This window comes from Phyllobates terribilis, unplaced genomic scaffold (genome assembly GCF_046119375.1).
Source record: "Phyllobates terribilis strain yellow unplaced genomic scaffold, ASM4611937v1 Scaffold_7__3_contigs__length_470593459, whole genome shotgun sequence".
Classification (NCBI taxonomy): Eukaryota; Metazoa; Chordata; class Amphibia; order Anura; family Dendrobatidae; genus Phyllobates; species Phyllobates terribilis.
This window is the reverse complement of record NW_027362767.1, coordinates 93,765,928-93,791,628: the sequence shown is the minus strand read 5'-3', so window position 1 is coordinate 93,791,628 and position 25,701 is coordinate 93,765,928. Positions and strand designations below refer to the sequence as shown.

At 45.4% G+C, this 25,701-nt stretch overlaps 1 protein-coding gene across 10 annotated transcripts in view; it reads left to right on the top strand.

Annotated features, from left to right (window-relative positions):
• Positions 1 to 25,701, top strand: part of RYR3 (ryanodine receptor 3) — a 786,940-nt gene that overhangs the window by 614,830 nt on the left and 146,409 nt on the right. For all 10 annotated transcript variants that reach the window (XM_073638993.1, XM_073639000.1, XM_073639001.1 and 7 more), the window contains 2 exons: positions 7,080 to 7,186; positions 8,595 to 8,646. In XM_073638993.1, the coding sequence (XP_073495094.1) occupies positions 7,080 to 7,186; positions 8,595 to 8,646 (159 nt within the window). The remainder of the gene's footprint in view (positions 1 to 7,079; positions 7,187 to 8,594; positions 8,647 to 25,701) is intronic.

Genomic DNA, 25,701 nt, shown 5'->3' with positions numbered 1-25,701 from the left:
ACACGAAAGGAGCAGAGCACAGGCAGCAGCTGGGGTGAATGATGGAGAGGGAGAAGGGTTTATGAATGAGATGTCACTAAGGATGAGGGAGAATGCCGGGCGGCCGGGGGGGGGGGGGAGCGTCAGCCTGGGTCTGAGCTCGTAACACCCCTCTGTCGCTGTTGATTTTATATCCAACAGTTGGTATATAAAAACATAGTAGGTATATAAAAACGTGTGTATTCGAATGCAACGTTGTGTCAAAATTTCAAACCAATCGGTGAAGAACTTTCGGAGATTTAAAATTTTGAACAAGCGAACATTTAAGTTTTTATTTATATAAGATAGCAGTCCAATGGGCGGTCCTTTTAGCTATTGACAGCTATCTCTGCAAACACAGTCATACAGGCAAGACTGTCAGTCTTTGAACAGGACCGCCCACTGGACTCTTGTACATCCAGACACCAGGGATTTCAATGAATACAATGCAAGTTTTACTGATACATTTCCCTCAAGAATTTACATCAGTCAAATCCCTTCCTCTTGCTCTATAACATCCTGCCTGCAGATCACATACCGTTATTAACATGACAGGGTTCCCTTTAAACTATTTACTGCTGTAGACCCTGAGAGATCCTGATATTAAGGGGATTGTCCCATGGATAAAGTACATTTTAATCAATAGATCTTCGAATAATAATAACTTCCACAATTGGATGTATTTAAATAAAATGTTCCTGTGCTGAGATAATCTTATAAATGTTCTCCTGCTGTGTACTGTGTAATGGCTGTGTCTGACCGTACAGGAACATGGTCTGATCATACCACAGCTCCTGGGCAGGGAAGGACGCAAAAGAGTATACAGACATTACAGCAGGGGATCACAGCTGATTCTTTCTCTGAGGTAAAACATTGCTTAAAAACAGGCAGTGAAATGCTTTTGACGCGCCCAGGGGATGGGGACGACTCGGTACCCGGGCCTTTGCCTGGTTTGGGGATGTCGCGGTGGTCCGCTCCCGGGCCCGTACCCTGGGGTCACTCTTGAAAAAGGGGATTGGAACTTGGATAAAATAAATAAGTAAATAGTTTGTGATGCCACCTGTGGTACCTGGTAAGGATTACCAGCGCTGCTGCAGACCTCCGGGGGGTGATGGGATTGCAGCTGGGATGTTTCTGCTCCCCACAGGCGGAGCGGGCCCCCGGGGCAGTGTGGAGTTTGATGGTGGGTGGTGATGCTGGGGCTTGTAGTGCAGGCGGGATGGCGCAGCAGGAGTAACTGACAGAGACAGGGGATTCCCTTCAATACCTTTACTGGTGCGGATGTCAGGTCAGGTAATTTTTACCTCTAAGTAATTATCTTCCCTAAGCCACCCAAAAGTGATAATTACAAAACCCTAGACCACTAGGGTTATAGGCATTGACTCATTGTATACTCTACACCACTGAGGATGTTGATTATTACACAGTAACTCCTTTAGTGCCAGGAGCAGTTCAGAGGTATTGGCATTAACCCCTTGTAAACACTACACAATAATGTATATTGCTATAACGCCTTCACATTCACAGACAACCAATGAACACAGATTTAGAATGAAGCTAAAATGTATTACAGGAGATTAATTTAAATAGCTCATTTCCTTCTTGCAGCAAATCGAATGTTTCTGTCCCTACTAAGCTGATATAATAATACTGGCAGCGACCGTATATGTGATTTCTATCACAACATTCTTGCACAAGGCCTGAGTTAATGATTGTGCTGCCTTCTGAATTATTATACTAATTTGGATTAGAGTACAGGACCATCACATTTTTATTTGGAATAATGTAATTAGATTCTCAGTGATATATTACATTAATTCTATCATGTACAGAAAAAGACTAAATGGAGAGTCAGTTAGGTGAACAACATGAATGAACTTACATAATTTATATGGTTGACCCTTATTGTTCTTTTTATATAGATAGATGTTGCTCTGCTATGGGAATGCAAAAATCAGAATAATCACTACTGCAATGCAAGCCATGTACCATATTAGTAACTACAAATCTTTACTACAACGTTTTAGAATACTGAAATTGTGCTGTAAGGTAAAAATAACAAATATTTTATCTTTAAAAACAATAGCTATATATTGCTTTCTATGTTCATATATACACTTCCCACATAGAAAGCTCGGACTGACCCACAGGGGAACAGGTGAATCCCCCGGTGGGCCCCTGTTCTGGAGTGATAAACCCACCCCTCTACTTGGCACAATACACTTGATTCACTTTGTAAAGACAAGGGCAGCATCTCATCATTCATTTAACAAACTACCCAGTTTATTATATAGAACAAAAGTAAAATTGTGAATGAGAGTAATGTAATAATTTCATATAACTGAACAGGGGGCCTTCAAGGTCAATGCTACTGGTGAGCCGTTGGCACCTCAGTCCGACACTGCACACAGATGTATGGAAATAATCAGTTTTTACATGATGCATAAATCATGGCATAAATTCACACCAGATCAATGCAACAATAGTACCCGTGCATATAGTGAACTGGTGCACATTACATATGTAATTTGGCACAATTCTATCCATCTGACTTGAGTTTGTAGAATTGAGTCCTGTTGTGCATACTGCAATTTTTTCCCACAGTGGCTGTGTGAATTATGCTATTGACTGTTCTAGAGTCCGTGTGCTGCTCATTGCAGTCTGTGTACACGGCTAGCAAACTGACTGTTAAAAAAAAGAAAAGAAATGGCTGTCTGAATAAGCTGTAAGATGGCTGGGGTATTATATATTTGTTTTATTTTATATTTTTATGAACAGTGGGCAATGAACAATGCTCTTTCTCCAAGTAAACATCCCTAAAAAAGCACTGATGTGTGCTTTAGCTTGACTCAGACACAAACATAGTCATATCAGGTGTATGCCAGTAAGCCTTGAACTCAGTCCGTGTGTCGCGGGTGGCCTTTCCTCTAACCCTCCTCTGTCAGCTCTTGCAACTACCTTAAAAGAACCTTTGTCTTTCTATGTCACTGTCAAGGAACACTCTTGATAAATCTAAGTCTCTAACTTTCTTGTAAATGTAGCAGATCTTTACAGTAGTAAATTATGAGGAAGCCCAAAGTGTGGGCCAATGCCACTTGCAATCTATTTTTTCGACATCTTTCCCCAATTAATTTTTTTATGGGATCTTGAAGCTGCATGATTTATTGTGAAGTCTTCTAATTATTCTTTTTTTCATAATGAGGAGGACAAAAAATGGTTGTAACACGCGAAGGTTATCTCTTTGTACAGTCATATTACAGATACGTTTGTACAAAGTGGATTCTTCTGCACGCTACAGCCCCTAGGGTTGTAATCCTGCGCAGAGGTTTTAACAGATGTTAAACTGTAGTGAATGTTTTTTTTTTTTAAACGTACAATTGAAAAGTTAATCGCTTTCAGGGCATGCTGCATTTTTTAAATTAAATTATGCCATATTAATAACCATTTTGTCACATTTATGACACATTCTGTTCCAGTTTTGATCATTGACTTCAAAACGACAAATGATTTCAAGTCCTGCGCCCATTTTCCTTGTGATATCAGAACTGAAAAGCTGTATAGAGTTCTAACCTCCTTTCTTTTGTATGATATTGCTAGTAACTAAAAGAGGGAGTTACTTTTTTTTTCTTTTTAGGGTATGTGAATGTGCGCACAGCATCTTTTTCAGGGGGATTCCACCTTTTGTGATGAAAGCGACACAAAAAATAAACATAGTGCACAGCAATGTCAAAACTATGTTGCTGTGCTCATGTTCTGTCTTATGTCACTTCTTTGAATACTTCCGGATTGAGTAAACTTGAAGGTAAAAGAAGTAACATGTTCATTCTTCGTGCGTCTTTACTTGGAATCCACCTGCATTATATACCGGAAAGTATAGAGCAAACATGCTGGTAACCGAGCCATGGCAAAAGTTACAATAAAATCTTCAGCAAAGCAGCTTCAGGAAAAAAATAAACTGATGGCTTTTTCCTGAAGCGGTTTTGCCTTGGAAAACTCGGCAGTTCCGTCGGTGTCTTAAAGACGTCATGTCCACATACCCTTAGTAAGTTTTTTGATTGCTAGTTTATGGGGGTGGGTAGGTAGAAGGACAGCCCTTACAAGTGCCACTATTGTATGCTGTATGTATGAAATTTGTGTAGTTGAGTTTTCCTTTAAAAGTTGTGTAAGATGCAAACTATTGTTCTATATTAAACTTGCTTAAAGACTTAATACAACTGATGCCATTTTCTATCTTATTTTGACCCTTGATGCAATCTCTGACCGGTAATTCTTTTTTTTTTCTCCTTTTCATTTTCTCAATTCTGTTTTGTTCTGTTTCAGCGCAGCCTGTGCGACTGGTTCTCCCTATGTATCTTGACCAGTTGACTTTGCCCCAGGCTTGTTTAGCCCTGACAAGGTTATATTGACACTCAGGGCTAGAGCCAATGGTTCTTCTTAATACCAAGTACATTGCTGTTCACCTCCTCGAACTATCTGCAATGCCCTCTCCATCACCCATTCCTATCTACTTCATACATTTGCCCTGTTCACTACCCTGCATGTTCTGCATGTCCTCAAACATACCCGTCCTTAATGGTGTTTTTACAAAATGAAAACATTCAGTAAGTTGGTTTCAGTTCCTCTATAAATTAGTGTTTTATTTTACGTTTGTAAAAAGTTGACAGTCTTCAGCTGGACAGCCACATACTGCAAGTATCAGGACAAAGAGAGATCAACTTGAGCTGGCGTTCAGACATCTTTCTGCCGGACAAGCAGTGTTTTCAACTTTTTCCATCATGCGTCTCTCTTACATGAAAATAGCACACAATGAAGTAGCAAGGAATTTAGTTTAGATGTAACAGAGTCAAAGGGAATAAAAAGGATCTATGATCTGCACTGTCCAATGCTGTGATTAATAATTTAGGTTCTTTTACTTTTAATTAAAATGTAATATTTTATATCCTGTATCATAAATAGATAAATAACCCTACTTGACCTGTTATAGCCTTTGTTGCTCCAGCATTGATGCTCCGATTGTTCTCGACTGTCTTATTTTACTTTACAAGAGCAATGATGTGCTTTACATCTTTGTGACTGTTGCTACCTGTCACTACCCTGATGAAACTAGCATGTGCAACTTGAAACTGCTGACGCTAGCGATTGGCTGTTGCAGTCTTGTGGATGTACAGCATGTTACCTTTTGTTTCCACACTACTGCTGGAGGTGTCTAGGTTTAAAGGGAATCTGTCACCAGGTTTTTGCTACCTTATCGGAGAGCAGTATAATGTAGGGAAGGAGACCCTGATTCCAGCGAAATATCACTTACTTTACTGGGTGCAGCAGTTGAGATACTATCAGAGTTTTCTCTGCTGTAGATGTAGCAGAGCTCAGAAAGCTGACAGTTTGAAGACCAGCATGATGTATGGGCAGAGATCCTGATTCAAATGATCTGTCACTTACTGGACTGATTATTGTAGTTTTGATACAATCAGTGTTTTCTCTGTTGCAGATCTAGCAGTTCTCTGAATGCTGAGCTCTGTATAACCCCGCCCACATCACTGATTAGCAGCTTTCTGTGTACATTGTATGTGGATGGGGTTATGCACAGCTTAACAACTAAGCTCTGCTAGATCTCCCCCACAGAAACTAACTATCATAACTAAGGGCAGCACGATGGCTCAGTGGTAAGCACTGGGTTAAAATCCCACCAAGGACAACATCTGCAAGGCGTTTGTATGTTATCCCTGTGTTTGCGTGGGTTTCCTCCAGGTTTTCCGGTTTCCTCCCACACTTAAAAAAAAAAAACATACTGTGAGCCCCAATGGGAACAGTGATTATAATGTCTGTAAAGATAAAATAAATAACTTCAGCACCCAGTAAACTAAGTGATACATCCCTGGAGTCAGTGTCTCTGTCCCTACCTCATGGTGCTGTCAGATTAAATAGTAAAAACCTGCTGACAGATTCCCTTTAATCAGCTGAGAGGAGCTCAGAAAAGAAAAGATAAGAGTACATTCACAATACACAATTTCTTCTCTCTTGAATTCTGTATGAATCCATGACACAAAGATAGCTGTATTTGTCCATGTATGAAATTAAATGCACACAAAGTTACAGTATGGTCCAATAGATTTCTTTAGTAGCCATAATACAGATCTAAACAACGTGGATCGGTAATATTAAGTGTATTGGAGCTTAGTGTAGAAGAGAAAATTGCTAATGTTCACATTCTCTTCATGTTGTAACCCAAACTAAACAACCCCCAGAAAATATAAAAATATTAATTCTACTCCACCTTTTCAATGTCCCATATCTCAGCTTATTTGATCTCAGACAAAAAAAACACCGTCACACAAAAAGGTACAGTTGTTGAGCATAGTTAGCTTTTCATTAGCTTGTACAAATTAAATAATGTATGCTAAACTTGTATCCAGTATAGTAGAGATGATAACTGAAAGAGAGGTGCATGATGGCCTGAAATCTGCTGTCAAGATGGTAGAAGCATGGTACCATCCACTGGGAAATTCTGATATTATCATGTCTGAACATTGATGGGAAATGGTTCACAGAATGGAAGCGTCATAACATAGTCATGTTACATTTTATTAGTGGAACATAATTAAAGCAAATGTCTGGATATTGTGAGTCCCTTTGTATTTCTGTGCACCATGCTTCATACTGATCTCACATGAGTGATCTCAACCTACTTTAGTTTCATGAGCTGCATGATCAATATATGAAAACATTATCAGATTGCTGCAGATTAAGCAAAATAAATTTTTTTCCCCAGTAGCTCAACTCTTTCTTTTAGATTGGTATGCGCATATCTTTTTCTTCACTCCTGCAAATTTACCAGTCAGCAGCAGAATAGTGCTGATAACTTCAAGGTTGCGCATATAAGCACTATGCAGAATACATGAGAAAGTTAACAGTAGGAGAAGTTACTAAGTGAAAGGTGCCAACATTCACTGAAGCTTGGTTTCAATCTAGGAAAGGCTAGGGAGGCGCTGAATGTGATGGTTTATGTACCGCAGAATTCATCCATGGTAATAAACTTCTGAAATATTCTTCATGTGTCTCAGAATCCCAAGAAGAATGAAGAAGAGGAGGAGGAAGAGACAGAGAAAAAACCTGATCCTCTTCATCAGATTATTTTACACTTCAGTCGCAATGCCCTTACAGAGAGGAGGTACCATACTGTTCGCTATTTGCGTGGAGGAGGTTGTCTCTGACTATATGGGACGTTTAGGACATGGAATAATATTTTTTTAATCTCCCATTAAATATAAAAATATTAAAATTCTACTTGGCCTCCTAGATATTTTTATATGTCTATAGAACAACTGCTGTTATAGCTCTTCCCAGTTGTAACCTTTGAAAAGAGAAAATACTATAACAAAGAAACGGCTACACAAAATACTTGGTGTTCCGCCAGCTATGTAGAAAAACTAGGTGTATGTGCACACGCTGCGGTTTTGATGCTGCTTTTTTATGCTGCATCAAAAACGCAGCGGCCATATGTTACAGCATAGTTGAGGGGATTTCTAGAAATCCCATGCCCACTATGCGTTTTTGTGCACCTGGTGATCACCTGCGGAAACTGACATGAGGTTCTTTTTTCAGATCCGCTGCATGTCTATTTCTCTTGCGGAAACGCATGCGGATTTTCCCCATAGACTTGCATTAGATGAGGAAAATCCGCATGCGTAAAAAACGCATGTGTGTGCGTTTCCGCAGCGGAAATGCACACAAAAATGCTGCATGATGATCAATAAAGTTTGTTTAAAAATAACCTATTCTTTAATTTCAACATGAAGACATGAAAAACGCATGCATAAAAACCGCATCAAAAAACGCATGCGGCAAAAATCGCATGTAAAAACCGCAAGTAACCTAATTTGCATATTAGGTGCGGAAATGGTGCAGAAATTCTGCAGCGTCAAAACCTGAGCAGAACTTGACAGACTCATATATGCCTATCAGGCTGTTGAGTTCAGGTCACAAGACCCAAAGCTGGTCCTTGCATGAAAGATGCGTGAATACTGCCTTATGTTGGTTGTGGTCCAGGATCTGGATTTCATAGAATGAAGATACCGGCCCCTTCCATTGTTTTTGCTGAACAACTGTGCCCTCTCCCACTCACTCTAAAGGAAGTAGTAATGTATGTGCTTTGTGTTGGAGCTTTGTCTGAAACACAGGCCCTACTAACACTTCAGCATGGAGCAATTGTTGCAATGAAAAGGATATGGTTTACCGAGGCTTCTTCAGAATTCTGTACAGCAGGGGTGCTTAGAGCCGGACCACCGGACCACCCCATACCTAATATTCATGTTCTGTCCTTAGGGTAGGCCCTAAATATTGCATTCCCGGTGCTTAATAATAATTGTTTCTTACTGCGGATAGGGCTCTGCTTCAGCTAGTTGTCTTACAGCCAGATAAAGTTTTCTATTATATTTCCAAAATGAGTCAAAACAGGATCAAAATAAACAAGGTGATAAAGGATGAGACTGTACATTTTGCACTTTTTCTGTATCTAGTGTCTCTGTTTTATATTCTATAGATGATATTGTTATTTATTAACTTTATTTTCTTCACAGCAAGCTCGAGGATGACCCCTTATATACAGCATATGCAGCTATGATGGCTAAGGTAAGCCAGCCACTAACTTTTATATATATAATCAATGCATATATTCTGCACAACTGGGGAAGTTTTTTTACATGGTTAATGACTTTATATGAAAAAAAAATTAAAAAAGAGATCCTTATCCTTGCTGTACTTTGGTTACCTTCCATTTGCATGTATTTCATGCAGCTATTTATGTAGTTATATTACATTTTTATACATACATTCTCATTTTACAATACAATGCTGTTTTCCAAAGTAATTTATTGACCACTCCTTAACATGTCTATAATGCTTGCTTCATGAAATCAAGATCTCTAAATTTTAATGTGTGCCTCATACAGCTAGCATTATGTATATCACAGTGGTTATCACTCACTGTCCTACTGTCATCAAAAGCACATCTGCCTAATTATAGCTATATAGGAGCGTGGGATGTTCCTCTGCATTCAGTGGGGATTCAGCAGACAAGGGAAGCTGAGTGTCAAATGAAGTACAATGTAGGCTGTAATGGTTGCCATGTGTCAAACAGGTTAGTAACAAAAATCCAGTAAGATTCCAATAAATAAAGTAAAACAACAGAAAGCGAACGGCACCTTGTGTAATACGTTATACAGATTTGTATACAAAGCAGAGATGCCAAATAGGGGTTGCGCTGCTCACCTTTTAAAGGGAAGCTATAATCAGAAAATGACATATTGATTAAATCAGGTTTTTGTGTCAAATTAATTTTTAAAAAATAGCATTTTTTATGCATCATAGTCTGTATTAAAAATGAAAAATAGGACTGGGGCTTTTTTTAGACTCTTTAATTTTCCTGTTGTTCCAGGAAACAACACATCTACATTAGCCACAATGGACAAATCCCAAACTAGTTTTTGTATTGATGTGTCTATTGAGCGTGTGCAGATGTCATTGTTAAGGGAGATGGAGCAGGGTCAGCTGTGACATCGCCTAATGTGATTGATGGATCTTGTATCATCAACTGTGAATAGAGGTGTTACCTGTCATTCTAATACTGCCTTTACTGATAAGAAACCTCCTCATCAGTACTGATTAATTCATACAAACTTGGTTTTATTCTTAGTTCACAATTCTTGATAATACATACTATAAATAAAAAATAATTTATTTAATTTAAAAGTATATTTTTCACCACTTAAATAAAAAAGAACCTATACATGTTTGGTGTCTACGAATTCGTAATGACCTGGAGAATAAGAATGGCAGGTCAGTTTTAGCATTCAGTGAACACGGTAAAAAAAAAATTAAAAAAATTTCACCGCACTTGGAATTTTTCCCCGTATACAATATGATAAAACCAGTAATGTTGTTCAAAAGTACAACTCGTCCTGCAAAAAATAAGCCGTCACACGGCCATATTGACCAAAAAATAAAAACGCTATGGCTCTGGGAACAAGGGGAGCAAGAAACGAAAATGCAAAAGTGGAAAATCCCAGGGTCCTTAAGGGGTTAATGTTCTCAAACAAACCTCTGAGTCCTTCACAGAACAGGTGTAGTTATACTGAGAATAAATTACACACAGGTGGTCACTCAGGATTTTATTTAGAGGTATCATATTACAGTGGCTGAATACAAATTTACGTCACAATTTTCAGATTTATATTTTTAAAATATTTAGAAAACCATGTATCACTTCCTCTACACTTCACAAAAACTTGCTACTTTGTGTTGGTATATCGCATAACATCCGAACAAAAAACATTTAAGTTTATGGGTGTAAAGTGAAAAAATGTTCACATGATATGAATACATTTTCAAGGCACTCAGTACGTTTCAATATGTCTAAAACAGATATGTTCTCCTGTCTGTGCCATTAAAAGGTACTGGGAAAATAATAATAATAATAATAAAAAAATATGTAGATGACTTATACATAGTGTTGAGCGATACCTTCCGATATCAGGAAATATCGTATCGGATTGGATCGGACCGATACCCAAAAAGTATCGGATATCACCGATTCCGATACCGGAAACCAATGCAAGTCAATGGGACACAAATATCAGAATGAAAATAAACCCTTTCTTTCCTTGTAAGTTAATTCTACATGAAGTAAAACAACTAAGAATAATGTAGAATGTATTACGCGAAAAGCCGGCAATTCATCAGCGGCATACACCGGTACCTGACAATTTACAACAGAAAGAATAGAGCTTCACACATAGATTAGATAGATAGAAACATGTCAGTCACATATATATGAAGTACAGTGACAATGTTGCTTACTGTACTTGTCATTTAGTGTAAAGGATTTATTAAAAAAATAATAGTGTTTTCATGCACCGTCTCTTTAAAAAAACCGGCCGGCAATTCAGCATCTGTACCCGACAATTTATAACAGACAGAATAGAGCTTCACACATAGATTAGATAGATAGAAACATGTCAGTCACATATATATGAAGTACAGTGATAGTGTTGATTACTGTACTTGTCATTTAGTGTTAAAATAAAGGATTTATTTGAAAAAAAATTGGCGTGGGGTTCCCCTTAATTTTAGTCTCTAGCGGAGGTTAAGCAGACGGCTGGGGCAGATGTTTGAAGCCTGGGAAGGGGGTAATACCCACGGAGCTTCCCAGGCTACTAATATCAGCCCCCAGCTGAATACCTAGCCTTTACTAGCTATTAAAATGGGGGACCCCCTCAAAAAAATGACGTGGGGTCCCCCCTAATTTAATAGCTAGCAAAGGCTAGGCAGACTGCTGGGGGCTGATATTAATAGCCCAGGAAGGGTGCCATGAATATTGGCCCCCTCCCAGGCTAGAAACACCAGCCGTCAGCCGCCCCAGAAATGGCGCATCCATAGGATGCGCCAATTCTGGCACTTAGCCTCGCTCTTCCCACTGCCCTGTAGCGGTGGCAGTGGGGTAATAGGGTTGGGGTTGATGTCAGCTTATAATGCCAGCTGACATCAAGCCCAGGTTAGTAATGGAGAGGCGTCTATAAGACACCCCCATTACTAACCCCATAGTCAAAGTTAAAAAAAAAAACACAAACACCCAGAATAAAGTCCTTTAATTGAAACAAACACACAATTCTTTATTGTTCTAAATTAAACTCTACTTACCATCACGCCCATTCCAGCTGAAGCCAACGATCTCCTGCAATAAAAGAAAAATAATAAAGCAACCTCATCCTTACCTTTCCATGGTTCCCAGGAACAGCTTCAGCTCTGCTACATCGAGATGACAGGCTGGACCGCAGCAGAACGCTGCCATCCAGCCTGTCATCCTGCAGACACTGAGAAGCGCAGGCATGCTTGCGCTCCTCAGTGTCTCTCTGTGACGGCATCCAGATGAGCCGAGTTCATGTCCAATGAACTCAGCTCACCTCATGCACGTCACTGACAGCGTGGGAAAATTCTCCTGCACTCAGCGCTTCAGCGAGAGAATTTTCCCACGCCGTCAGTGACGTGAATGAGGTGAGGTCATGTCCAATGAACTCAGCTCACCTCATGCACGTTACTGACAGCGTGAGAGAATTCTCCTGCACTCAGTGCTTCAGCGTGAGAATTTTCCCACGCTGTCAGTGACGTGCATGAGGTGAGCTGAGTTCATTGGACATGACCTCACCTCATTCACGTCACTGACAGCGTGGGAAAATTCTCACGCTGAAGCGCTGAGTGCAGGAGAATTTTCCCACGCTGTCAGTGACGTGCATGAGGTGAGCCGAGTTCATTGGACATGACCTCGGCTCATCTTTATGCCGTCACAGAGAGACACTGAGGAGCGCAAGCAAGCCTGCGCTTCTCAGTGTCTGCGGGATGACAGGCTGGATGGCAGCGTTCTGCTGCGGTCCAGCCTGTCATCTCGATGTAGCAGAGCTGAAGCTGTCGTGGGAACCATGGAAAGGTAAGGATGAGGTTGCTTTATTATTTTACTTTTATTGCAGGAGATCGTTGGCTTCAGCTGGAATGGGCGTGATGGTAAGTATGGTTTAATTTAGAACAATAAAGAATTGTGTGTTTATTCCAATTAAAGAACTTTATTCTGGGTGTTGTGTTTTTTTTTTAAATACTTTACTAGAAATTCATGGTGGTCATATCTAATATTGGCGTGACCCCATGAATTTCGGGCTTAGGGCCAGCTGATAATGCCAAGCTGGCCTTAACCCCTTTATTACCCAGTGAGCCACCGCACCAAGGCCCTGGATGAGTTGGGTACAGCGCCAGAAGATGGCGCTTCTATGAACGCGCCATTTTCCGGGGTGGCTGCGGACTGCAATTTGCAGCGGGTGGGGCCCAGAAAGCTTGGGCCTCCCTGCGCTGCGGATTCCAGCCCCCAGCTGCCTAGTTGTACCTGGCTGGACACAAAAATAGGGCGAAGCCCCACGTATTTTTTTTTTTAATTATTTCATGAAATTCATGAAATAATTAAGAAAAAAAGGGCTTCCTTATATTGTTGTGTCCAGCCAGGTACAAATAGGCAGCTGGTGGTTGGGGGCAGCCCGTTCCTGCCTGCTGTACCTGGCTGGACACAAATATAGTGCGAAGCCCCACGTCAATTTTTTTTTAATTATTTCATGAAATAATTTTTTAAAAAAAGGGCTTCCCTATATTGTTGTGTCCGGCCAGGTACAAATAGGCAGCTGGTGGTTGGGCGCAGCCCGTTCCTGCCTGCTGTACCTGGCTGGACACAAATATAGGGCGAAGCCCCACATCAATTTTTTTTTAATTATTTCATGAATTTCCTGAAATAATTTAAAAAATTGACATGGGGCTTCGCACTATATTTGTGTCCAGCCAGGTACAGCAGGCAGGAACGGGCTGCCCCAAACCACCAGCTGCCTATTTGCACCTGGATGTACACAACAATATATGGAAGCCCTTTTTTTCTTAATTATTTCATGAATTTCATGAAATAATTAAAAAAAAAATACGTGGGGCTTCTCCCTATTTGTGTGTCCAGCCAGGTACAACTAGGCAGCTGGGGGATGGAATCTGCAGCGCAGGGAGGCCCAAGCTTTCTGCCCCCCCCCCCCGGTGCAAATTGCAGTCTGCAGCCACCCCGGAAAATGGCGCGTTCATAGAAGCTGGATGCTGTACCTGGCTGGCATACAAAAATATGGCAAAGCCCACGTCAACATTTTTGGGAAAAATTAATTAAAAAATAAATAATAATTTAGGGACTGCATCTTTATTATCTCCTCAAATGTCATTTAGTGTTAAAATAAAGGATTTATTTAAAAAAAAATTGGCATGGGATCCCCCATAATTTTAGGCTCTAGCGGAGGTTAAGCAGACGGCTGGGGCAGATGTTTGAAGCCTGGGAAGTGGGTAATACCCAAGGAGCTTCCCAGACTACTAATATCAGCCCCCAGCTGAATACCTAGCCTTTACTAGCTATTAAAATGGGGGACCCCCCCAAAAAAATGACGTGGGGTACCCCCTATTTAATAGCTAGCAAAGGCTAGGCAGACAACTGGGGGCTGATATTAATAGCCCAGGAAGGGTGCCATGAATATTGGCCCCCTCCCAGGCTAGAAACACCAGCCGTCAGCCGCCCCAGAAATGGCGCATCCATAGGATGCGCCAACTCTAGCACTTAGCCTCGCTCTTCCACGCTGCCCTGGTGCGGTGGCAGGGGGTAATAGGGTTGGGGTTCATGTCAGCGCCAGCTGCCATGAAGCCCAGGTTAGAAATGATGGGCGTCTATAAGACACCCCCATTACTAACCTACAAAGTGTTAAAAAGAAAAAACACACTACACCCAGAAAAAAATAATTTATTTGAAATAAAACACACAATTTTATTTAATTCTTAGTTTACTAAAAAAAATAGTTACCTGTCCACGTTCCTGCGCTGATCTCCCATGCACAGCTGTCACATCTGGAGATGGTGACAGCTGTGCATGGCTGCTGTAAGCTCACAGTGCCGGGAACACGTCCGCTCCCTGCAGCGGGAGCCACTGACTGAGGTCACCGGAGTGCATTCAGGCAGCGCAGCTCCGGAGACCTCCTTTACGGCACTGCTGTACCGTGGGAATTTCTCACGATACAGCAGGGCCGTAAAGGAGCTAACCGGAGCAGCGCTGCCTGAACTCCGGCGAACCCGCTTATGCAGTGACGGGGCTGCTTTACGGCCCCATCATTCTAGCGGCGGCAGCGGTTCAGAGCGGTCACATTCTATGTGGCTGCTCTAAACTGGAGATCATCGTGGGACACTCGTGGACTACTCCGGAGGGGTAAGGATAAGGTTGTGGTTTATTATTTTATATTTTATTACAGGAGATCGATGGCTTCGGGGAATTAGGTGTCTAGGTGAGTATAGGTGTAGTTTTTTATTTTTTACTTTATTTTAGGTGGCGATCGGCGGGGACAGGTAATGTATGAACTAATTTATTGTAGGCAACCACTGGCCACCAATAACATGTATTTAAAATTTATTGGGGACACAGTAGGGCAATTTAAATAGCAGGATCAGGCTGATGGGAACTACTGCTCCCATCGAGCTGATCCTGCTGGCACGAGTGGACGGGGGACAGACATAGGCCGATGGGAGTAGTAGTGTCACATCGGCCTATGTCTGCCTGCACGCACACACCCCCCAGACATCGCACAGACACCGCACACACTCGCAGACATCGCACAGACACCGCACACACCCGCAGACATCGCACAGACACCGCACACACTCGCAGACATCGCACAGACACCACACACACCCGCAGACACACGCACAGACACCCACACACACCAATCATGACGGGCTGATCGTCTGGGAGGTGAGACTGACCTGTGCGGCCGTGGGAAAGTTCATGTGAGTTCATGCAATGCAGTCAAGCATGAACTCACGTGAACCCTCTGAGGGCACCGCGGCTACTTCAAATGAACAGCTGATCAGCATCACCTGATACCTCAGCTGTTCATTTGAAATAACCGGCGGGAAAGCGCAGCACAGAACGGGAAAGCCGGCGGTGAAGTCTTTTCACTGCCGGCTTCCCCGCCCGGGTCCTTCGCTCCCCGCTCCTTGGTGCTGCGCTCCCCGCCAGGTCCTAACTTACGATCGGGATGGGAGGTGGCGGAGGGTCGGGGTGGGAGGCTGCGGGGAAGCAGTATGGGGCTGTGTGATTGTTTAAAAGCCGGCGGCTTTTTACCGCCCGCCGGCTTTTAAACGATCAGGAGAATTCTCCCACGCTGGGATGGCATTTTGATGACAGGCTGGATCTCAGCTGAGTGCTGCCATCCAGCTTGTCATACTTCAGAGACACTGCAGAGAGCAGGCATTATGGGAACTTCCGATTCCGGTATTCGATATTGTAAAAGTATCGGAATTAAGTATCGGAATTCCGATACCGCGAATATCGGCCGATACCCGATATTTCAGTATCGGAATGCTCAACACTACTTATACATTCAAATTCATACAAACATATTTTGACGTGTAGCACGCGTTTGCAAACGTTTTTGATGTATATGTCCTAAAATTTTCATTGAATAAAATTGTGGTAATCTAATCATTTAGTACAGTGCATGTTTAATTGTCCATAAAATATATATTCTGCTGTTAATCCCAAAGTAAAGGTTGCAGGCAACAGGGGGATGCAACTTTGCTTAGAAAGTAAAGCTATATATAGATAGGATATAGTTATACAGCTATATTATCAGCGACGGCTTGTATTAATTTCCATGTCATGGTTTTGAATTATATAGATCTTTCTGTCTTAGACATTAGATATGTACATAGGCTACAGCACCATAAAGGCTGGGATGAGGATGGAGTAAAGGGAGGGGACTATTACAATAGGAACTACAGTGGGGAAAAAAAGTATTTGATACACTGACAATTTTGTAAGTTTTTCCACCTACAAAGAATGGAGAGGTCGGAATTTTTTATCGTAGGTACACTTCAACTATAAGAGACAGAATCTAAAATTAAAAAACAGAAAATCACATTGTATGATTTTTACATAATTAAATCGCATTTTATTGCACGAAATAAGTATTTGATCACCTACCAACCAGCAAGAATTCTGGCTCTCACAGATCTGTTAGTTTTTATTTAAGAAGCCATCCTACTCTGCACTCATTACCTGTATTAATTGCACCTGTTGAACTCTTTTCCTTTATAAAAGACACCTGTTCACACACTCAATCAATCACACTCCAACCTCTTCACCATGGCCAAGACCAAAGAGCTGTCTAAGGACATCAGGGACAATATTGTAGACTTGCACAAGGCTGGGATGGGCTACAGGACAATAGGCAAGCAGCTAGGTGAGAAGGCAACAACTGTTGGCACAATTATTAGAAAATGGAAGAAACACAAGATGACTATCAATATTCCTCGGTCTGGGGCTCCATGCAAGATCTCGCCTCGTAGGGTAAGGAGGATTCTGAGAAAGGTCAGGAATCAGCCCAGAACTACATGGGAGGACCTGTGATTTTCAAGATCATTCCTTTGTGGTATTGGTTCCTGGGCAGCGCTATCGATCACCCGTTCCCATCATCCGTCATCTGCATATTGTTTATACAGACAACATCACACGCTCTTTTTAACAATTATTCCTTTTTCAAAAATTCCTTTTTAAAGGAAACCTCTCATATCCTCAAACGCTATTAATCTGCATATATGTGGTTAATCAGCAGGTCAATAGAGTTCTAAAGCTGCTCGGTGGCCGCACTGAATACCCAGCTACCGGGAGGAAATTAACTTTATTCCTCCTGGCATCCTCCGGCTCTAAGTCATAGACTGGTCACTGAGGGGCAGCTGGCACTGCTGCAACTATGTGGCTGTAACCACACAATAAACAATAACACTTTAAAATCACAAAAAAATAGCAATTTTTGCACATGGCAAATTTTATAATTCATTTTTATTTCTATGCCAATTTTAAAGTGTCTTCCCAGGCACAAAAAATGAATAAATCTGGCTATCCCTGTAATGAGTCCCCAAAACATCCTGTTAATTTTGGTTTTTATTTTTTTAGCACTCTTTCAGTGCCTTTCAGCCATTCTTCTGGATGGTATTATTTACAATTTGAACTTCCTGCCATCTTTCCCCCTGTTCCTCTACATTTCCCAAAAAGCAGAGCAGGGACATGCATAGAAATCATAGGACCCCATAGAAAAAGTCCTATTTGGGGCCTAAGTACTTGGACATAAATTGCAGCGCATACCAAGTGTTCTCGCCTACTACAATATGCCTTTCATTTCCCCAATACAGTATGTCTCTCCAAAAATGCATCCAGCACACTGTATGTGTGGCGCCCTTGAGTGTTCAGTCGCCACAGAGGTACTGAACCTCACCCCGAGGTGTGGTGTCTCCCTTCTCTCAGGTAAGGTGGAAGTGCTGCACGGCACCCCAAACACCTGCATCCAACACTACACTGCTCCAGGCCGGCTGGAAGGGCAAGACGCAATGTATGTTTCTGCTGAGCCCTGACCCTGGCTGGAGTGGGGAGAACCCAAAGGTAGGGGGAACCAGTAGTGGGTGTGGGTGGAGGAAGTAGTTAGAGGGAGCACTTTGGTAGGAGTATATATAGGGAAGCCATCTTAGGGTGGCAGGTCAGTTCTAGGGAGCAGTTCAGAAGAACAGCTCGGGACAGTTCAGAAGAACAGTCCGGGGGGGCAGAGTCTCATTAGGAGATCTGCTCCACAAGTAGGGCCAAGTAAGGAGGCCCAGGAGGGGAGCAGGGAGTAGGCTCCGTTTAAGAAGGGATCCCAGGGGGTATGGCGCGTGCAGGACGGCACCCGTACGCCCCGCATCTGCCAGAAGACAGAGGGATCGTTGCAGCATTCTAATCCCCAGGAGGGTCAAGTAGGTCCCGGATCCGACGTACAGGAAAGACTTCAGAGCACCCGAGTGGGATTGAGAGTGGGCAGCGCAGAGCAGGAGGGAGAAGGACCTAGTGTGAAGACGGTCAAAATAGGAACACGAGAAAGTGGGGTTCTGCTAGGTATTCCCAAGCTGCCTGAGAAAGGATTGAACCCCTGCACGGTGAACGCAGCGCGACGTGGGAGGCCTGCACCAGTACGGTGCACCTGTGGTCTGTCTGAAGAATTGTGAGTAAAACCTTGGAAGACTGCACTGTACTGCCTCCGTCCATTCTTTCATCGGCGCCATTGTTTCCCCTGCACTACAACGCCCAGCGCAACCCACTCTCCCTCACTTCACTGCCCTGAGGCCTGCTCCATCTGGGGGGATCCGTCCCATCACAAGCTGCCCTAACATCTGCCTCAGAGGACTGTTGGAGCGCTGGTGACCCTCACCAGACACCACAGGTGGCGTCACGAACTTTCTATAAATAAATTCCCCCCTTTTGCACTGGCCACCCTGGGTCACGGACCTGGTCAGCCACCGTGATATCCCCCGGCAACCATAGGCCCGGCTGCCGAGTACCCCACGGCCCTGGGGGTGCGTCAGATCACTCCACAGTGCCCCCAACACAGTATAATGCCCCTGACAGACGACACAATATCATGCCTCCACACTGCCCCCCACCAGACAGTGCTGTCCCTGTAGTGATCCCTCAGACAGCATTATGCCGCCTAATTGAACAACCATTATGATGGTCCCCCGCACAGTATGATGGTACCCACAGCCCCACACACAGTATGATGTCCCCCGCAGCCCTAACACACAGTATGATATCTACTCGACACAATATGATGGAATCCACACACCGTATGATTCTTCCATAATTGCTAACTTACAAAATATAGCTATACAAAATAAAGTACTCACCTAGACCAGTTTTCCCGATGCGCTGCTTCACTCTGTGCAGCAAGTGGACTGAGGCGTGGCACAGCAGGCACAATCTAGTGACTTCATCGAACCTGCTGCCTTAAAATTCAGATGCAGAGGCAGTATGATGGAATAAGTAGCCGACTCCTCCCTGTTCCACCACAGTATTTAACTCTATTTGCATCTAGAAGATGCCGATATCATTGAAATGTGATGCCAGGAGACAGTGGTACAGTCCAGGACCAGTTCTCATTCTGCTCATGAGCCCCATAGTTAACTTGTGGTCTGCTGCTATTAGCAGTAGACCAGTGAGATAGAACTGTATCCGTTCCACACCTCACACACTCCCACCTTCAGTGCCCACAGACTCCACCTACAAATTACCAACTATAGATTCCTATGTGGTCTCCAGATCTATAAATTGCTGCATACAGTTTCTCTTTCCTAACATTCCTCCCACTCCATGCAATATGTGCTACCCTGACTATCTCCTGCAGTCAGTAATATTCCAGGTGCTAACATTAGCGTACAGGTTCAGTGTACTGGAGGAGAGACAGAAAATGAAGTAATTTATTTTAAAGTAATCTAGCACTCTGTAAATGCATAGCACCATCCCCTTTGGCTAAAGTCACAAGTTGATAAGATTACTTGTTCTGATTGAGCCGTTCAAAACACGGACAGGAAATCTCTGTGTTCTGTGCTTTGAACAGACTGTAGCAGGAAGTAAAGAACTGGAGGTTGCATGATCACACATGGTGCTCAGGAACAGCAGAATTTTAACAGCAAGTAAATGATGAAGCTACCTAATTTCTGATAGCCCTTCCAAAGCTTTAATATAATCTGTGTGCCTGAAAAACACGTTTAACAAAAGTGATATATTTAAATATGGAATATTAACGCTTATTACCTATAGTTATGACGCGCCCCCTGGGCCTGTGTTGTGCAGGGAATACCCGGAGCCGGATCGCTGGGGGTTGTAGTCTCCGTGGCGCTGACCCGGTCCGTGCCCAGGGTGGTCAATTCAGTGGCAGTCTTATTAGTGAGATAATAGTCCGACTACGCCACCCGTGGATTGCGGTCAGTGGGGGCCGCCGCTGCAAGGCAGACCGCTGAGGCCGGTGTTATGTGTGCAGCTAAGAATGGGATGACTCCCCAGGGGAGAAGTATAGCCTCAGGGCAGTTAGTGTGGATGATGGGAGTGATGGTGCACGAGCGTCCCAGCACTGGTAGTGCTGGTGCGGCGAAGAAGCACAGAGACGTGTGGTTGCAGTTTTCAAAGCTTTACTCCCAGTTATTTACTGGTCCTAGTCACCTCGGTACCGGCGGTGACTGCCCAAGCCGTGCTGCGTCCACCAGGCAAGGGGCTCGACCAACTCCCAGGCAATTCCAGAGCGTGGTACAGGGCTCCCTTCTCTTCCCTTCTCTGGCCGTGCCCCACCAGTGACTCTACGTTTGTCCGGCTGCCTCGGGCCTTCTCTTGGTACGCTGATCTCTGCGTCCCTGACCCTATGTGGTGTGCCTTCCTGGTAGGTGTAGTGAGGGGTCGCACCGAGATATAGTCACGACCGCCGGTCTTTGGCTGAGGATTAGTCGCCTCCACCAATTTGGGATCCGGTACCCTGTTCTGCCAACCCGTCACCCGCAATCTCCTGGGCCTATGGGGTTCCTTCTTCTCTCGTGTCTCTGGGCCTCTCTTAATGTGCTGTTCCTTGTTTCCTTTCTCTCTGTTCCTGTTCTCTCTGCTGTTTCTGGCCTCCACTCCAGGCCTGCCTCGTGGAGCTGGGCCCAGACTGAGCCACAGCTCCCTGTCAGCTCTCTCGGGCTGAACTCCTCTCTGAACAGACTCCCCGGACTGAACTGACCCAGAACTAAGATGGTGCCCACCTTATATACCTCCCTCTCTGTGTATGAGCCCAGGTGACTTGCAACCAATGGGCTCCTGCCTATGCCCAGAGACCCAACCCCTATCTGCTCCTACATCACTGGGCTTTCCTCCCCCCTCCCCACTGCAGCCAGGGACAGATTCTGTCGTGCCTGCATTACTGTCTAATGGGAGCACCATTGAGCTGTCCCTCGGAAATGGGGTGTGTGTGATGCATGCAGCTTACGGAGTCTTGGTCCACACTCTATCCTTACCCGGGAGTGGAATATCACACCTCTGGTTTGAGGTGCAATACCCCTGTAGCAGCCGAGCCCTCGGGGTGCTACATTCCCCCCCGGTAAACCACAGCACGTCCTCGGGCTGGAAAAGAATAAAAACAATTTAAACATACAAAAATTTTAGAATGCATTCACATATAAGACATTAACTATTTACTCATCCCTTTATGGGAGGTACTCTTCTCTGTTTAACGTTACTGGTATAAAACATAATAAAGCATCTTACTAATGCCACCGGAGCTCTTTTATAAAACACTATATAAACTTTGGCATTTCTATTTTAGCAGCATATCAAACTTTTTCAGTAGAAAACATTGTCAAGTAAAACATTCTTCCACAAACACATTCTTGAGTTCTGGCCGCTGTGCAACTTGCGACCAGGTGTTCACTTTCTCTTAAAGGTGCAACAGTCCATTTAATTCGTCCTGAGGTAGACGTTGCAGTTCTTTTATAAAACCAGTAGGGGGCGCTTTAAGAAGCGCAACTATTTTACAAGGGATTGGCCGTTCCCAGTCCCCGGACGGTTGGAAAGGGGGAATGGCTGCTCACAGTCCTCAGCCTGGTAAAGAAGGGGGTAACTTGGCGTGTAACAGTCCTTTAACAGTTCCACATTAGTCCCAACAGGGACAACAACTTCAATCCCGTAACAGTTCCAACATCAGTTCTTATACCCTGATGGGTAACTATATACAGTTCAATTTACCGTTCACTGGTAACGGTGTCCTCCTGACGCTCCTTGCTCTTCCGGGTAATCTTCAGGTCCGTCCGGACCCTCAGGGTACTCAGTGTCTGGGCGGTACTGCAGTTCCTCCTCCGTGAGCCGGTGAACGTGGAGGGCGTACGGTCCCTTGGCACCCTTGTGCCGGGTGAAGGTGACCACATCACCCGGGTAGAGATTGAGTCCGCGGTGTCCCTCCGGCCGGTGGCTCTCGACGTCCCTGCGGGTGACAAAGACGTCGCCGGGGGTTCTATGGTCTCTGATAAAGCCCCAGCCATGCTCCAGCTGGAACTTTATTACGGTCCCGTTGACTCGGGGACCGCGGGCGGCTCAGGGGTCTTGTCGGGCCCTGCTCTTCTGCTCCGGGCCTGCAGCTGTTCCTCTCGGATCCGCCTCTCCCGCCGTTCACTCTCAAATACCTCCAGCTGTTGACGGCAGCTCTCCTCGCGCCGGGCTGCGTCCGCCCGGGTCTCCTGGGTGAACCCCATGAGATTCTCACCGGTGGGATCCCATGCAAATTGAGCGTCCTCCAGCGGGAGCGGAGCGATTTTGGCGGGCTCCGGAGCCGGGATCAGAGGCTCACGCAGGGGTTGTTCTCTCCGGAGACGGGGGTTGACGTACTCCGGTGGCCACACGAAGGGCAGCCCGTCCGGGCTGGTATGTTGCGCAAAGAGGTCTGCGCCCAGGGGGTGGCACCACGGGCCTCGGTCGGGGAGCAGCGCCCGGGGGCACTCGGCCTTGCGACCAGACCGGGGAATTTCCGGTTGCGCCTGGGGGTGGCACTGTTGAGGAAGAGGGCGCTGGAGGGGCAGCGGCGCCCGGGTTCACCAGGCCTTGCGACCAGGCCGGTGGTACTTCCTCTTTTGCCGCGCCCGGGGTCGAGGGCCGTGGCGCGGAACGGGGCGTGACCGCGGCTCCTGCCGCTTGAGGCCTAGTTGGGAGCAGTGGCGGCGCGGCAACGGGTGTGGTGAGTAGGGCTTCGGGCTCTGCGACGGGAGACTAGGGCAGGCTTGCAGCTGCTGGGCTCGGGGTGGTGACGTCCCCATTACCTGCCTCAGTCCTCGCGGCTCCGTCCGCGGCGTCCTCTCCAGCCTTCGTCCCTCCTGCACCATCCTCAGAGGCAGGCGTGCTCCAGGTTGCGGGTGGCGCCTCCTGCTGGCGGGTTCCAGCCGGCCGGGCCATCTCCTCCACTCGGCCAGCGCATTCTGCTGCGCCCGGACCATCCTCCGGTCCAAGTCCTCCAGCGCAGCCTGCGCACGCTCCGGGTCTCTGGGGAGCTGCGCCAGGATCTCCACCAGGCTGTATGGCGGTTCGGCCTGCAGCTGGCTCCGGACCAAGGTGTTGGTACTGCTGGGCGCTTCCTCCATTTCCGGGTGCGGTCTGTCTAGACTGATCCAGACCGTGCCCTGCCCCACAGTTTTCTTCACTTCCCGCCCCCATTGGGGGTGGTCCTGGGGCAACTTGGTGGCAGTCAGTTTCAGGGGCAGCCCTCCCACGCTGATGGACATTTCCACAGCCGCATTCATGGCTGGTGGGGGCGGGCTCCTTCTTTGGCGCCATTCTGGGACCTGGCCCACGATGGGAGGTGGCCTCCTGTTGTCTTTTGGCACGCACATTATGGCGCCCGTTCTGCTGGGGCGGGCGCCATTTTCCATACAGTCAATCTTCGATAATACAGTCTTTTTCTCCTCAGGCACGCAATACCCGTTTGTGGTGGGTTGGTAACGATCCTGCCGACTACGCCAAAGTTGACGTGCCCCCTGGGCCTGTGTTGTGCAGGGAATACCCAGAGCCGGATCGCGGGGGGTTGTAGTCTCCGTGGCGCTGACCCGGTCCGTGCCCAGGATGGTCAATTCAGTGGCAGTCTTATTAGTGAGATAATAGTCCGACTACGCCACCCGTGGATTGCGGTCAGTGGGGGCCGCCGCTGCAAGGCAGACCGCTGAGGCCAGTGTTATGTGTGCAGCTAAGAATGGGATGACTCCCCACGGGAGAAGTATAGCCTCAGGGCAGTTAGTGTGGATGATGGGAGTGATGGTGCACGAGCGTCCCAGCACTGGTAGTGCTGGTGCGGCGAAGAAGCACAGAGACGTGTGGTTGCAGTTTCCAATGCTTTACTCCCAGTTCTTTACTGGTCCTAGTCACCTCGGTACCGGCGGTGACTGCCCAAGCCGTGCTGCGTCCACCAGGCAAGGGGCTCGACCAACTCCCAGGCAATTCCAGAGCGTGGCACAGGGCTCCCTTCTCTTCCCTTCTCTGGCCGTGCCCCACCAGTGACTCTACGTTTGTCCGGCTGCCTCGGGCCTTCTCTTGGTACGCTGATCTCTGCGTCCCTGACCCTATGTGGTGTGCCTTCCTGGTAGGTGTAGTGAGGGGTCGCACCGAGATATAGTCACAACCGCCGGTCTTTGGCTGAGGATTAGTCGCCTCCACCAATTTGGGATCCGGTACCCTGTTCTGCCAACCCGTCACCCGCAATCTCCTGGGCCTATGGGGTTCCTTCTTCTCTCGTGTCTCTGGGCCTCTCTTAATGTGCTGTTCCTTGTTTCCTTTCTCTTCTGTTCCTGTTCTCTCTGCTGTTTCTGGCCTCCACTCCAGGCCTGCCTCGTGGAGCTGGGCCCAGACTGAGCCACAGCTCCCTGTCAGCCCTCTCTGGTTGAACTCCTCTCTGAACAGACTCCCCGGACTGAACTGACCCAGAACTAAGATGGTGCCCACCTTATATACCTCCCTCTCTGTGTATGAGCCCAGGTGACTTGCAACCAATGGGCTCCTGCCTATACCCAGAGACCCAACCCCTATCTGCTCCTACATCACTGGGTTTTCCTCCCCCCTCCCCACTCCAGCCAGGGACAGATTCTGTCATGCCTGCATTACTGTCTAATGGGAGCACCGTTGAGCTGTCCCTCGGAAATGGGGTGTGTGTGATGCATGCAGCTTACTGAGTCTTGGTCCACACTCTATCCTTACCCGGGAGTGGAATATCACACCTCTGGTTTGAGGTGCAATACCCCTGTAGCAGCCGAGCCCTTGGGGTGCTACAGTTACCTTTTTAAAAAACAAACAACAGACAAATATGTAATCTGACAAAAGGTGACAAAACTTTTGCATTAAGCATAATTGTATCTTTCCTTTCTTTGGAATGGCATCTTTTTCTTTCTCAAAACGATAAAAAGCTATAAAAACAAGCCAGAAACTCTGGGAAAATATGTCCCTTTTATTCACCCATTCTCTCCTTTATACCTAACTGCTATTTTAAGGCTCTATATAAAATAATGCATTTCTATGTATTACAGTGTGAGGAGGTTAAGCTACGTGAGAGTCGTGTTCTGATATTGCCATGCACAGTATTTGTCTTGCATTTTCGGATGTTTCAGTGAAGGTTATTCACTTGTTCGTTTTGTGAGGTTATTTCTATGTTACAGCAGTGCCCTCATTGTAGTAAAGAAGTGAGTTTACTTGTGTCACTGTTTCCTGCGTCATAGATAGGTTTG